Source organism: Peromyscus maniculatus, chromosome 6 (genome assembly GCF_049852395.1).
Source record: "Peromyscus maniculatus bairdii isolate BWxNUB_F1_BW_parent chromosome 6, HU_Pman_BW_mat_3.1, whole genome shotgun sequence".
NCBI classification, from domain to species: domain Eukaryota; kingdom Metazoa; phylum Chordata; class Mammalia; order Rodentia; family Cricetidae; genus Peromyscus; species Peromyscus maniculatus.
The window spans coordinates 83,180,767-83,196,031 of NC_134857.1; the positions used below are offsets into that span (position 1 = coordinate 83,180,767).

Genomic DNA, 15,265 nt, shown 5'->3' on the forward strand with positions numbered 1-15,265 from the left:
GTGATTAGTCACCATTTCATGGGAAACCTGGAATGGACCTGGCCAGAGTCCATCAACCTGCTCAGTATATAAATAAAGCTTGCTTCAAATATGGGTTAAAATTGTAGTGGTCTTATTCGCACCTGGTGGAATTAACATTTTCTGGGGGCCTCAGTGAGATTCAGATCACCTACCCAAATTCTAAAGCTTGACCTTCACTACGGGAACTCCAGAGCTGAGGGGCCACTTCAGAAGGCAAGTGCCTTGAGACACTCCCCAAGGCTCTGAGGCTGCCTTTGGCAGACTGTGTGAACTACCATGCTGAGAAATGTAGCAAGCATCTACTCTACAAAGGACTTGTGGTGAGTCAGTCTGGTCTGATCTGTAGGATCCAGATCTAGGACCCCAATATTCTCCTGTCCAGTGCAGATAGCGTGATGTCACCCACCTGCCTGATTCTGGTTGGTTGGAAAGTTTTGTCTGTTTTGTGTATGTGGATGGGTCTGTGTTTTCTGGTGTGTACGTAAGTTTGTTACAAACATGGAACTCAGAACTGTGAATGTATGGCCACCACATTCTGATTTGTCTTCTTTAAATGTGTGAACTTACAGTGCTATTTCTCTTGTTGCTAGCTATCCAGGCTCAGAATTTATCTCTAAGCTTTTTGGCTAGTGAATCTAATGTAATAGGAATTCAAATGTCTTTTGGATATGCATAATATTAAAGTTGTTTTACTCTGTTCTACCTTATTGAGAAGCTGGCTCTAGAATTGGATTATGGCTCTGCCTTTCTCAGACCCAGGCATGCTCTTAAAAGTCTCTATATCCATCCAGGTCAAGAACTGTGACAGGGAGAAAAGAGCAAGGCAGAGCAGCTGAAGGAATTACTAGTTTCAAGATTTGTAAGTTTATTGGATATGGTTAAGAATCTATAATATCTGTAACAAAAAAGTTAAAACTCACAACATAGAGTTGATAGTTAAAAATCTATACATAAGTAATCGTAAAGGAACCATATGGCATGATTCCATTTTGGGATATAAGCAACACATGGCCTGCCACCATCTATAGACAGCCACCTTTGCCAGAGTTGGAGAGGGCAGAGGTCATGTGACTTCACTGCCATCTTGATTAAAGGTAACCCACATGGTGTGGCCCAACCAAGGAGACAACAAAAGTCTCCAAGATACTTTGGATTGGGATGGATTTTTGTATGATAATTCCTGTCCAGTCATGAAAACAAGGTTTATGATATACAGGACTTTAAAACAAAGCTTGTTTAGGTATTAAAGCTGCACCTCCAGACATTCATATACGAGAATGTACTTTACATTGGCAACCAAACTTTGTAACGTAAGAGTCACCCAGGTGGTATTTGTTTTAAAGGGATCTTGGAGAACATTTGAGGTTTGCCAGTGTGTAGCAGGGCTGGAGTTCCTAAAGAAAGCCCAGTTGCAATTGGGGACCCTACCAGTTTTGGAGATGCCAGTGCCATGTAATAGTCACCAGAAACACCAGCTGCGATGAAATTGAGTCACCGGGGGCCTATAGAAAGTAGGTTATGTATGCTGCCAAAAGTGGGGCCAGAGAGATGACCCAAGCCCCTTGGGAAAGCTCAAAGGATTATAAATATTAATCCCAAATATTAAACACTGAATTATTTGTACTGTTGGAGCTTGATTTTGGCCTGTGCAGATTGTGGTTGTGCCCTGTATCTTTTTGATATTGTAGGAAAACACAGTTGAAAAATTTTAAACTTTTATAAGAGAAAATTTTTTTAGAGTTTTACAGAAAATTTAAATTAAAAAAAAACTGGATATATTTTAAGGAACAGCTTTTAAATTTAAGTTTACAAAATATTTATATTATTAATACATGACCTTAAATAAATAGGTAAATAAATAAAAGGGTCACAGCTAAGAGCACCAAACACTAAAATACCAGAAACTGGGATATTCCTATCTTATGGTGCAGCAAGACAATGACCTAAGCAGTCTGGTAAAGAGCTTGGAGCAACAGTTCTCAACCTATGGGTCATGACCCTTTGAGGATTGAAAGACCTTTTCATAGGGGTAGTAGACTTCTGCATGTCAAATGTTTGCATTATAATTGATAACAAATGGCAAAATTGTAGTTGTGAAATAACAACAAAAATAACTTTATGCTTGGGGAGTCACCACAACATATGGAACAATGTCCAAGGGTCACAGCATTAGGAAGAGCCACTGGAATAAAGAATGTCTCTCCTTACCTAAGGTCTATTTAGGCTTAAGAATGTATGGCTAGGGCTGAAAAGATAGCTCAGAGGTTAAGAACACTGGCTGTTCTTCCAGGGGTCCTGAGTTCAATTCCCAGCAACCGCATGATGGCTCACAGCCATCTATAATGGAAATCTGGTGCCCTCTCCTGGCATGCAGGCATACATGGAGTCAGAATGTTGGATACATAATAAATAAATCTCTTAAAAAAAAAAAAAGAATGTATGTCTAACCTCATTGTCTTTGCTAACTTTATTAAGCCTTAGCTATTTTAATAAACTGAGTCATATAATAAACTAATATATTCTGTAATGGTGTACTTATAAAAGGGTCAGGAAAGTTCCAAGTCTCTCTGTAAGCTGTATTTCTTTTTTTCATTTCTCAAGAGACGGTTTCTCTATGTACCCGCCATGGCTGTCCTGGAACTCACTTTGTAGACCAGGATGGCCTCTAACTCACGGAGATCCACCTGACTTTGCCTTCTGGGTGCTGGGATTATAGATGTGCACCATCACCACCCAGCCTCTGTAAGCTGTATTTATGCATTAAAATCTTATCTTAACAATAAGAAAGCTTCAATTTAGAAATTGTTATTTTTTTTAAGACTAAACTTAACAGGGATAAAGCTATAAAACCCTAATCTTATAAAAGCTATTAACTTATTGTAAACTGTTAAAGATAATTAAGACATGCAAGTTAATGGCTAGTCACCTCATACAGGATCAAATTCTTTAATGTGTTCAGAACTATACTTATAGTTATGCTAAGTACTAATATAATTAATTACAGAAATAAGCCTTATTTAGCTTCCTGTATATATTTTCAAGGTTAGGCATAAAATAAGTAAAAACAAGCCAAGTTTAGCTCAGATATACTTAATAGATAAAATGGTCCTCAAACCTATCAGCTATCTGCTGAATATAAAATTTTCAAATGTTTAACAGAAAAACTTAACTATGTCAGGCTGAGATTCCCTGCTCCTAGCAGTGACCCCAAGGTCTCCAAGAAGATGGGACATGACCACAACTATACCTGGATTATGGTAATGCTAACCACTGGGCAAGACTACCCCAGTACCTTGCCTGCCAAGACCCAGCCAAAACTGTGGACCAGCAGGACAGTGGAGGGTTGATTGCCCTACTTTGCCTAACTTTTTACTGTTCCGTTACTTAAAAGAACTTGCTTTGTACCCCCAGCAATCTATGAGCATGATCTTAGCCAAGATTCCTAGCAATGAAGAATACAGAGCCTGAAATGGCTATCTCCTGTAACCAGGTAAAAACTTCCAGTGGAGGAACTAGGACACCAAGCCAGTCACGCCCTGCCTACAAGATGTACAGGGGTAAAAGTGGTACAGAAATTGTGGGAGTGGGCAACCAATGACTAGCCCATCTTGAGACCCATGAGAGGGAGCTCATCCCTGAAGGCCAGGACCTAGAGATGGGATACCCCAGAGACCTAGACTAGAACTGTATCAGAGGAGAAAAGTCAATGAAAAGATTCCTAATGATATTTTGCTATACTCATTGATTGGTGCCCAGCCCAACTGTCATCTGAGAGGCTTTACCCAGCAACTGATAGATGCAGAGAACCATAGCCAAACATTAGACAAAGCTCAAGGAGTCCTGTTGAAAGAATGGGGAGGAATAATTGTAGGAGCCAGTGGAGTCGAGGGCACCATAAGAAAACCCACAGAACCAACTAACCTGGGCTCAAAGGGGCTCACAGAGATGGAACCAACAACCAGAAAGCCTGTATGGGATTGACCAAGGCCCTCTGCATGTATGTTACAGTTGTGTAGCTTGTTCCTAACAGTAGGAGCAGGGGCTGTCTCTGACTCTGTTGCCTGTTTTGGGGACCCTTTCCTCCTATCAGGTTGCTTTGTCCAGACTTAATAGAAAAGAAGGTAAGAGGAGGTGCCTAGTCTCACTGCAACTTAATATACCAACTGATATCCATGGGAGGTCCGCCCTTTTGTGAAGAGAAACAGAGGAGGAGGAGTGGATGGGGGAAAGAGCCTGGGAAGGAGGGGAAACTTTGGTTAGGATGTAAAAACAAAAAATAAACAAAAAAAAGAACTTTCTTTGCAATGACTATTCTCAGTAATAACTATGCTCTAATAAATGATTAGATGGAAATTTCTAAGGGTTCTGAGGGTCCAAGAAAGTGTTCTAAGATGTATAAAGGTCTAAGGATATGAATACTTAAATTCTAGGAAAATAATTTAAAATATGTAAATACAAGTTGTAAAGGTAAAAGGAAGTGATTTAAGGTATATGAAAAAAATGTTTAGATTTCTTTTCCCCTTCTATGCTATTGCTATACTAAGATTTCAAAAGTTCAAAGTTTTAACACTGATCAATGGAGATCTGGTAAGCTGGCAGAGCAATGATTAGTATTATCAGTCAGAAGCTCAAGATTTTAAATTTGTTTCCTAAGTATAGACCTAAAAGTGCTTCTTATCAGGCTAAAAACATTTCTGTCCAATCTATATATCAGGCTCTCTGGACAGAGGGGAAAAAAGGGTTAATGCTTTTTTTCTTTTCTTTTTTTTTTTAAATATTTATTTTTTATGTACACATGTTCTGTCCGCATGTATACCTGCATTTCAGAAGAGGGCATCAGATCACATTATAGATGGTTGTGAGTCACCATGTGGTTGCTGGAAATTGAACTCAGGTCCTCTGGAAGAGCAGCCAGTGCTCTTAACCTCTGAGCCATCTCTCCAGCCCTTCTTTTCTGTTATTAATTTTTTTGTACTTATTTTACATAACAACCACAGTTCTCCCCTCCCCCTCTCCTTTCTACGCCCCCCCCCCATACACTCCTCAGAAAGGGTAAGGCCTCCCATGGGAGTCAACAAAGCATGGCATAGCAAGATGAGGCAGGCTAAGCTCCTCCCCCCTGTATCAAGGCTGAAGGAGACATCCCACCACATGGAATAGATTCCAAAAAGCCAGGGACACATTCTGTTCCCACTGCTAGGGGCCCCTGAAATAGACCAAGCTACATAACTGTCACCCACATACAGAGGGCCTAGGTCAGTCCCATATAGACTCCCTAGCTGTCAGTCTAGAGTCCAGTGAGCTCCCACGAGATTAGGTCAGCTGATCTTGACCCCCTGGCTCCTACAGTCCTTCCTCACTTTCTTCAACAGGACTCCTGGAGCTTGGTCCAATGCCTAGCTGTGAATCTCTGCATCTGCTTCCATCAATTACTGGGAAGGGGAAATCGATAAGATCTCCTGGGTAAACTAGGGATGGGGGAGAGGGGGCAGAGTGGTAGAAGGAGGAAGGGGATAGGAAATGGGAGCATGAAGGATCAGGATGGTCAAGTTGGGGGAGCAATGAAAGAGATATCTTGATAGAGGTGGCCATTATGGGTTTAGAGAGAAACCTGGTACCAGGGAAAATTCCAGGAATTCACAAGGATGACCCCAGCTAAGACTCTTAGCAATAGTGAAGAGGATGCCTGAACTGGCCTTCTCCTGTAATCAGAGTGGTGACTACCCTAATTGTCATCATAGAATTATGATGGCCTTCATTCATGTTCATGCTTTTTAACCCAAAGCTATGGTCTTTGCTAGGACTCAAAAGCATGAGTCTACTCCAGCTGTTATATAGACACCTGTTAGCTGCTTTTTCTACAATGTAGATTTCAATTTCAGCACAGATTAATGTGAATATATCTAAAACATATCTTTTTTGCAAAGTAAAAATTTCATGTAAGCTTAAGAGAATCAAAAGAGTTGTAAGACTTGGATACACCTCTCACTGGTCAAAAGGACTCCAGATGAGTACAGCCTATGTTTCCTGATCTGCCTACTCCTGAGAGTAAGATCTCTTTCCTGATCTTAGGACTCCTCCCCTCCCCCAATCACTAGGACCATGGGCCTGAAAGTTCCAAATGTAAGATTTTTCTTTAAATTTCTAAACTTTAACTTCTGTCACTAATCTGTATCTGTCTCAGCAAATTTTCACTTGGCTGACAGACACCATCCAGGAATCAGCTGCAGACTGTTAACTGCTGAGCTCTGGATTTGCTAAAAGCTAATATAAACCAGTATAGCCAATGTGACTGTTCCTTGTCTCTTCAGCTGGGTCAGTTAACCAGAATCTTCTGATGAACACCCCATTTCCTGATCCCACTCCCAGTTTCTGACTAGGATTTCAGCCTTCCTGAGCCCTGACAACAATATCCTAGCTTCAGCCAGAGCAGTTACAGAAGAGAATATGTCTCCCCTTGTCCCCAACAGGCTGAAATACTAAGTCTAAAAAAAAACTTCCTGGCATAGGGAACAAAATAGCTACCTATAGTAGTGCCAATTGTCATACCAGGGAAATGGGTCCAGAAATATCAACAGGTAAATTCACTCACTGGAATATTTCTACAATATAATAAGACACTTGACCTGCTCTACATAAAACACAGAGGTTATTGTATAACTTTAAGAGAAAATTGTTGTTTCTATAAAAACTTTTTGGGATTAATTACAGATAATCTGGCTATACTCAAAGAAACATTGCAAAATAGCGGGACCTGAGATGAAATAAGTAACTGGTGACCATTCTCATTTCTAGGCTCCTCCTAGATAGTAATTCTGATGTTAGCCATTTCAGGGCCTTGGACCCTCTGTTTCCACAAATTCCTGTTAGCTCTTGCACATTAATACCTTAACTAGATGATAATTCTTGCCTGGGTATCGTTAAGATGATGGTTATTAGATCTCAATATAAACAGGTACCTATTGAAGAGTCAAGGATTTGACTCATGATACAACTCAAGGGTAATGTGAGAGCCAAGTACCTCCAACCCTTGCCCAAGGACAGATACTTACTGAAATACTAGAGGCTATTGTTTACTGGAGATAACAAGCCACATGTTTTTGCTTCCCTAAACAAGTTTGTTTGACTCATCTACACTGAATGTGCTTTATCATATGTAGGCAAGAGGTACATGGGCAGGAAGTACATCAGGATGTACGCTTGCCTGATTGGATGTAAGCAGTAAGTATGCAGGTAGGAAGTATACATCAGGATATGTTCTTGCTCCTGATTGGACCTGGTGGGAAGTACAGTGGCCTTATGGGTTTGCCTTTCTAAGCCTCTGCAAAATGTGATTAGTCACCATTTCATAGGAACCCTGGAATGGACCTGGCCAGAGTCCATCAACCTGCCCAACATTTAATTGAAGCTTGCTTCATATTTAGCTTAAAATTATGGTGGTGGTTAATCCTGGTGGGATTAACAATATAAATTATATGTACTTAATATTTTATGAATATTTACATATATGTATGCATGTAAAAAAATTATAGAATGACTAATGTCATATAACACTGAACAAGAACAAAGAGAATACTGTCACTCTATTCTCTTAACACATTTTAACATACAATAATCTCCTACCTTAGTGCATAAGATTTTAAGGGGCTTATACAAACAAGTAATAAGATCAAAACTATCATTTTAGACTTATCTGTGCTTATTAAATTTCTTTCTCCCCAACAACATGAGGCAGCCTCATAAGAATTCAAGATTGTATTTGCATCACCTGCATCACCTGATAGTACATATTTACTTAACATTCAATAAATTTTGCTTTACAAAAAGTCAAATTATTTTATTCATTCATTTATTAAATATTTACTGAATGCCTATTATGTGTCTGGAACTATTTTAGGTACTTAGGATACAATACAAAGCCCACTGTACTGGAAATTTTATGTTGAGTATGAGAAAGAATGTGCATACAAATAAAATAAGCATGTGTATATCAAGCAACTGTCATGTAGCTTTAAATATTCTTCATAAAAGTTAAATGAAATAGGGAGATAGAGAATTACTGAATAATGATGTTTAGATTAACTGTACAGTTAGAGAAAAAACAATGTTCATACACACTTAAGAGCTTGAACACAAAATTTCTGGAAAAAACAAGCAAAGCATCAAAACCAGAAAGTATTTGATAAAGCTAAGAAATAAAACAGGAAAGGATTATAGCATAAAAACGAAGTAGAAAATAAGATAAAGGGAAGCAGGAGCAAAATACAGATTAGTAGTACTCAACTTTTTTTCTTCAAATCAACAGTTATATGTCACAATGTGCTGGTCTCTGACACAAAGCAACCAATAAATATTTAATAAATTAAATTGTATTACTAACATGTTCATTTAAGACTTATTACAGAGTTGGAGAGGTGGCTTTACAGTGAAATCATGTGCCATAGAGCAATATAGAAGACCAGAATTGGAATCCCTAGAACCTTTATAAATTCTAAGTGGGAGTGGTAGCCTGCCTGTTATTCCAGCCTTGGAAAGGAGAGACAATAGATCTCTGAAGCAAGCTGGCTAGGGAGATTAGCCATATCAGCAAGCTCTGGGTTTGATTGAGATACCCTACTTCAAAAGATAAGGTAATAGAGCACAGAAGGAAAATTCCTGACATCAACCTGAGCCTCCATATATACATGCACAGACATGCACCCATACTCATATGAACATACTACTATATACAAAATCTTAGTGTTCATAGTTTAGAACCTTAAGAATTTTATTGGTGATTCAATCATGCATCAATTAAATAAAGATCTTTTAGCAATTACAAATGACAAGACCTCTGTAGCTATCACTCTGCTTAGAAATTCTTTTACTTAAAATAATTATGTTTTTATTAACACTTACCTCAATGTTATTATTTAGATCCACATAAACTTGTCTGGTTTCTTCCCGTTCATACTCATCTGTAATTATCATTAAAAACTTCAAAGTTAAATTTTAAAACATAACATCAAGACAATATATTATCTCAGAAAACATTAAAACATTTAAAATTCTATGAGTACATAATTCAGTTCTGAGTTTCTCAAAATAGCAGCAGAAAAAGTCTGGATTTTGATCTGTTATGCAAAATCTTGGAAATTTTTATTTCCTAAGTAAAAAGAGAAGGTAAACTGAAAATTCTTTGACCCAAAAGAGAAGCAAGGTCACAGAACAAGCCACTACCTTCAAAAATAGATAAGCAAAATCACAATTTACAATTTATTCGAGCAGAAAGGCAACAACAGAAAACTCTGTGAACCAGAACCAGCATTTAAAAAAGCAAAAACACCTGAACTATAATTGGCATTGCTAGTCACTCAATGTGGATAAATCTGAGATAAAAACTTCAAAGGGATAGTCATGGTAGGCACAACACCCTTACAAGTTTAACTTCTTAAAATGTTCCTAGGTTCAGATGTTCCAACAAGAGGAAGTGAAGAGGGACTATTTGAAATACACTATAGGCATTCTGTTCCTAACAGAGCTTCTCTGTGGGAGAAACTATTTAACTAGGGCAAAATCACCGACTGACCTAGGAAAGGAGAAAAAACTGATTCCAGCCTTCCATACAGAAGAATTAAAAATATACTGTTCCAACCATCTCTAGACTACCATATAGGAGAATGAAAGGAAGAAAAAGGGAAAGGAATGAAAAGGAGAGGGAAGAGAAAGGTGAGAAGAGAAAAGAAAAGCAAAGGAGGGGGGAGGAGAGGAGAGGGAAGGAGGGGAGGGGAGGGTAAGAAAGGAAGGGGAGGGCAGGGAAGAGAACAGAAGAAGAGAAGAGGAAGGTCAAAGGGAGGAGAAGGGAAAATAATAAATTTTTTATTCATTTATTCATTTTTCCTGCACACTCTAGCCATTTTGTATATTGCCCCGCCTAAAGGGAAGGGAAAGTACTTTAAAAGTTCTTAATTCATAGGCAAGGATTTGCTAAAAGATTGAGGCCTAAATACAGGTCTACAGAATATTTCCTACCCCTCTCCCTGTCCTCTATACAATAACACTGTTACTGAAGACCAATTTATATCAGTTCCATATGCAGCTGTAAAATAGTAAGGCACAAGAACAACAAAAAACACAGAGCAAATATCAGAACAAGGACGAGAAAGGACAGAGATGACAGGAATTACCAATACACATTAAAAAAATAGTAAATGTAATAAAGATTTTAATAAAAAAACAAAGAGAAACTTTCAGAAAGAAAGAACAGAATAAAACTGTGAGAAAGTTATAAAAGATGAAATATAGGCATAAGGAAACACTAGAAGAAACAAAAGTACTATTTCAAACAATAGCAACCAAGAATTTCCCCAAATTAATGTCAGACACTAAACCACATATCCACGAGATTTGAGAAAAATAAACACCAAAAGAGAAAAAAGGAAAAAAAATACATCTAATTCCATCATTTCAAACTATATGAAACCTAAGATAAAGAAACTAAAGGGGAAAAATATTAATGAAGAAAAAAATTAGAATTAGAGATTAAAGGCAAATAAACACATTTTAATTTGCAAGGTTCAGGATCAGAAGACTGAGGCCTAAGGAAGATCAGCCTGGACTAAATAGTGAATCAGAGCTATTAACTCCTATAAGTTGTCCTCTGGCCTCCACAAATGTGCTACAGCATACTTGTTTGTGCACAAACATGCACACACACACAAACAAACATACACACAGTAAATGTTACTTAAATTTTTTTTAAACTTTCTCTAGACAAAATAAATTTATTGTCAGTAGACAAGCTTCAAAAATGTTACAAGTTCTTTTGAGAGAAGGAAATAATATAGGTAAGAAATTCAAATCTGCATAAAGATGAACACAAAAAGAGGAATACATGAAGGTAAAAATTTTTTAAATTCTTTAGTACTAGGATCAAACTCAGAGCCTTAAGTATGGTAGGCAAACACTCCACCACTAAGCTACATTCCCAGTCCTTCACTTTTTTTAAGAAAGGTCTCACTATGTAGCTCAGGCTGGCCTTGAACTCAAAATCCTGCCTCTACCTCCCAATTCCTGCAATTATAGGCCTGTGCCACCACGCCAGTCTTGTTATCCTTATTCTTAATCTAACATGCAATCCATGTAAGTTTTACTGAGTGAGTCAGTGAGTGAGGAGTAAGTGAATGTGAATGTGAAGGCTTAGAATATTACTGCATACTGCTGTTGACTTTATAAACATTGTCCATTTGGACTATACTAAATTTGTTTTAATTTTTTTCTTTGATAATAAATTAACCTAAGCTTATTGTAACTATTTTATTTTATAAACTTTAATTTTTGACAAGAGTCAAAACAAAATATTGTACAGCCATACAAAAATATTTTCCTTCTTCATGTCATTATATAAATACTTTTTTCTTGGTCCTTTGAAACAGACTCCCACTACATAGCCCAGGTTGGCCTCAAACTTGCAATCTTTCGGCCTCAGCTGAAATGCTAGGATTAAAAGCATTTATCACCATGCCTAGTATTTTCTATTTTTTTCTTTTACTTTTTAAACTTGCTGGTTAAAAATGAAGATATGTACACACAAATGAATCCACAGTGTCAAGATAATAAACATCACTGTATTCTATTTCCACATCTTGCTCCATTGGAAAGTTTTCAAGAACAGGAACACACATGGAGCTGTCATCTCCTATGATAACAATACCTTCTTCTAGAATACCTCTGAAGGATCTGCTTGAGGCTCTTGTAAAGTGAACTTTTTTTTAATGTGGAAATACACTTTTAAATAGACACCTAAAATATAGTCTAGAAAATTTACAAAGCAGCAATATACTTGATTATCAAGTATTATATAATTAATATATGTGGTATACTTTCATACAACTGGCAGTGCTAGAGGCTTGTTTACAGCAGCATTGCTACAAATTATTGTACACTACAGTGTTACAAAGGCTCCATTACTAGATGAAATTTTTCAATTTTTCTATATTCTTATGGTACATACCAATGTCCTATGTATACTCTATTATTGGCTTTAATATAGTTATAAAATATATCACTACACCATGCCTACCCCACAGTATTATATTTCCTATTATGAACATGGATTTGTATCTTATTCTTGATTCAATGCCATGGTAGTTCTGGACAAAATAGGCTAGTCATAAAATCACAATTGAAATGAATATTAACTACAAATATATATTCTTATTGATATTTATTACCTTTCAAAAACAGAAAACTTAGCTACTTCTTACATTAAAAATAAGGTCTGAGACACATAAAATTCAATGAAATCAAAATTAATTCCAAAAGCTGAAAAGGCAACTTTTCCTCCTATCTCCACCATTAAATGAGTAATCAATAGATACAGCCACATAAAATAAGAAAGATACCTACATTTATTTGTCTTTTCTGCAGATCTAGCGCAGGTTTCCTTAAGCAGATTACACAAATGTCTTGTAGCATTATTCCTGAAAAAAAAAAGTTTCCCTAAGTATAATCTGATCTCAAAGCAAAATAATACATGGAAGTTACAGACATATAGTTACAATTTTAGAGAAATTTTTAAAACATTATATTTTATATATACTGTATATCACACAGTAACAATTATATCAAGAAAAAGTAGAGACTACTATTGGCAAGATCATTTAATAATTGCTTCCCTCTAAGTGACAACTCCTTACCAGTCTCTAGGAAGTTACTATTACAATTAATACCCTCTCAGAAAAAGGGTTCCAGATTTGTCTAGGATAAGGCAGGACTAAACTTTTCATTTACTAATTGCTCCTGAACTGTTCTTGATGCCTGTCCTAGTTTGAGTTCTATTGCTGTGCTACACCATGACTAAAAGCAACTTGGAAAAGGGTTTGACTTACATGTCCTGATCACAGTCAATCACTGAGGGGAATCAGGTCAGGAAAGCAAGAGCAAAGGCAGGAACCTTGGAGCAATGCTGATTATTGGCTTGCTCCTCATGGCTTACTCAGCCTGCTACAGCTCCAAGCATCTGCCAAGAACATCAATGCCCACAGTGGCAAGGCCCTCCCACATCAATAATTCATCAGGAAAATGTACCACAGATTTTGCCTACAGTCCAATCTGATGGAGGCAATTCCTCTAACCTTCAAAACCAAAAGTAAGGTAATTTTCTCAGCAATTATCCATTGTGTGAATAAGATCTCTATTTGTATTAATTTAATAATATAAAGAACAATTTCATTTAGTTTTCCAACGTACAGTTTTTCGGTAAAAAAAAAAAAAAAAAAAAAAAAAAAGGTATTTGAGAGGAAAAAACAGTTCCAAACTGGGCTGACTCTATTTTACAAGTGTTGCTCCTAGAGCAACAGTGACACAGGAAGATAGACAATATGCAAAAGTAGGTAACAAATTTTTAGGCATCTTTGTTGATTTCAGGAAATGATTCCTCCTGACACCTGACATTTCAGAAAGTGAGAAGTTATTCATCATTAGGCAGCTTGCTAAATCTAAAAAGGTAGAATGGGCCTATCTTTTTGCACAGCACTCATGCCATGACCTGATGCTTTGGTCCTGGAGACCTAACAGAGGCAGCAAGGGAATGAAGAAAGGACGCATAGACACAGATACAGAAAAGCTAGCATCAGGTGGACTGCACTCACTCTGATGGAGCAATGCCAACTATGCAACAACTGAGAACCTCATTGAGTTTATTATGTACAACACAAAAGGAGGAGCTAGCTAGTCCTGGTAGGAGGACTCTGAAGGGGAGCAGTCTAAGGTTTGGGGTTTTTTTTGTTTTTGTTTTTCGTTTTCTTTTTGGTTTTTTTGAGAGAGGGTTTCTCTGTGTTACAGCTCTGGCTATCCTGGATCTCACTCTGTAGACCAGGCTGGCCTTGAACTCACAGAGATTCACCTCCCTCTGCCTCCCAAGTGCTGGGATTAAAGATATGTGCCACTGCCACACAGCTGCAGTCTCAGGTTTTGATCATCCAGGAAAGGGAAGCTACAGTTATTAGTGTTTGAACATTGATCAACCATTCATAAATACTCTTATTTGCATACAGTCAAGATTCTCTTTCAGACCGGAGGAAGGCTTTGCCATCTCTCACACTTCACCTTGGGAAGGCTTTGCCACTCCCCAGGGTCTGAGGCTGTGCCCATGACAAACAATACACATTCACTCAGGACTTTATCCACTCCCTCTTGGCTCCCCACACACTCAGGCAGAAATTGTTATGCTACATGACACAAAGAAAGTACTCAACAAATAAAAACTATCTTAATAATAAATTTGGAGATAAAATCATTAAATTACTACTTACTCCTTTATTAAATCTTTATTTTCTTGAATTTCTTCTTCTAATTTCAAGCTGACTTTCTCATTTTCAAACTAATTTACAAAATAGAAAAAGTTAATCACATTTCACTTAAAAAAATCAGTGAGTATAATCATTAAGCAGATTTTCTATACTAGCATATTATATAAGTTCTATAAGATTTTCTTTCCACATAAAAGGAAATTTTTGTTACACCTTTTGAATTATCCATAAAAATATGGGTTTCTTTTGAAGGTGAAATGTTGTGGAATACTAGTTTGGGACATGTTATTTTTTTTATTCTGTGGAACATTTGTTTAATGATGCAAACATGTGTTGCATTCTTTTATGTTACATTTGTTGCATTCTTTTATGTTACATTTGTTTATGTTGCATTTGTTTAACTCTGTGAAGCTGTGTTACTTTGCCTGTCTAAAACAGCTGATGGTCTAATAAAGAGCTGAACAGCCAATAGCAAGGCAGGAGAGAAGATAGGCAGGCCTGGCAGGCAGAAAGAATAAACAAAGGAGAAAAAGAGAAATCAGAAGGAAGAGCAGTATAAGGAGGAGGACTCCAGAAACCAGCCACCCAGATACACAGCAAGCCATGGAGTAAAGAAAGGTATACAAAAATAGAGAAAGGCTTAAAAGATAGATGGGATAATTTAAGTTTTTTTTAAAAAAAAAAAAAGCTGGCTAGCAACAAGTCAAGCTAAGGCCAGGCATTCATAAGCAAGAATAAGTCTCCGTGTGTAATTATTTGGGAGCTGGGTGGCAGGTCCCCCAAATAGCAAAGAGCCAAAGAGTAAAAAAACAACCAACTACTGTGGAAGCAGGATCAGGAGTTCAAGGGCCAGTTTCAACATATACAGTGAATCTAAGGCCAGACTGAGCTACACAAGACTAAACCCTAAGTATCTCAAGAAAGGGGAAGAGGAATACAAAATGGCTCAGCCA

At 37.3% G+C, this 15,265-nt stretch overlaps 1 protein-coding gene across 5 annotated transcripts in view; it reads right to left on the reverse strand.

Moving 5' to 3' along the window:
• The window catches only part of Sycp1 (synaptonemal complex protein 1), a 99,226-nt gene that overhangs the window by 77,111 nt on the left and 6,850 nt on the right, over positions 1-15,265 (reverse strand). For all 5 annotated transcript variants that reach the window (XM_076574733.1, XM_076574734.1, XM_015999208.3 and 2 more), the window contains 3 exons: positions 14,316-14,383; positions 12,409-12,482; positions 8,920-8,978 (listed from right to left, as the gene is read on the reverse strand). In XM_076574733.1, the coding sequence (XP_076430848.1) occupies positions 8,920-8,978; positions 12,409-12,482; positions 14,316-14,383 (201 nt within the window). The remainder of the gene's footprint in view (positions 1-8,919; positions 8,979-12,408; positions 12,483-14,315; positions 14,384-15,265) is intronic.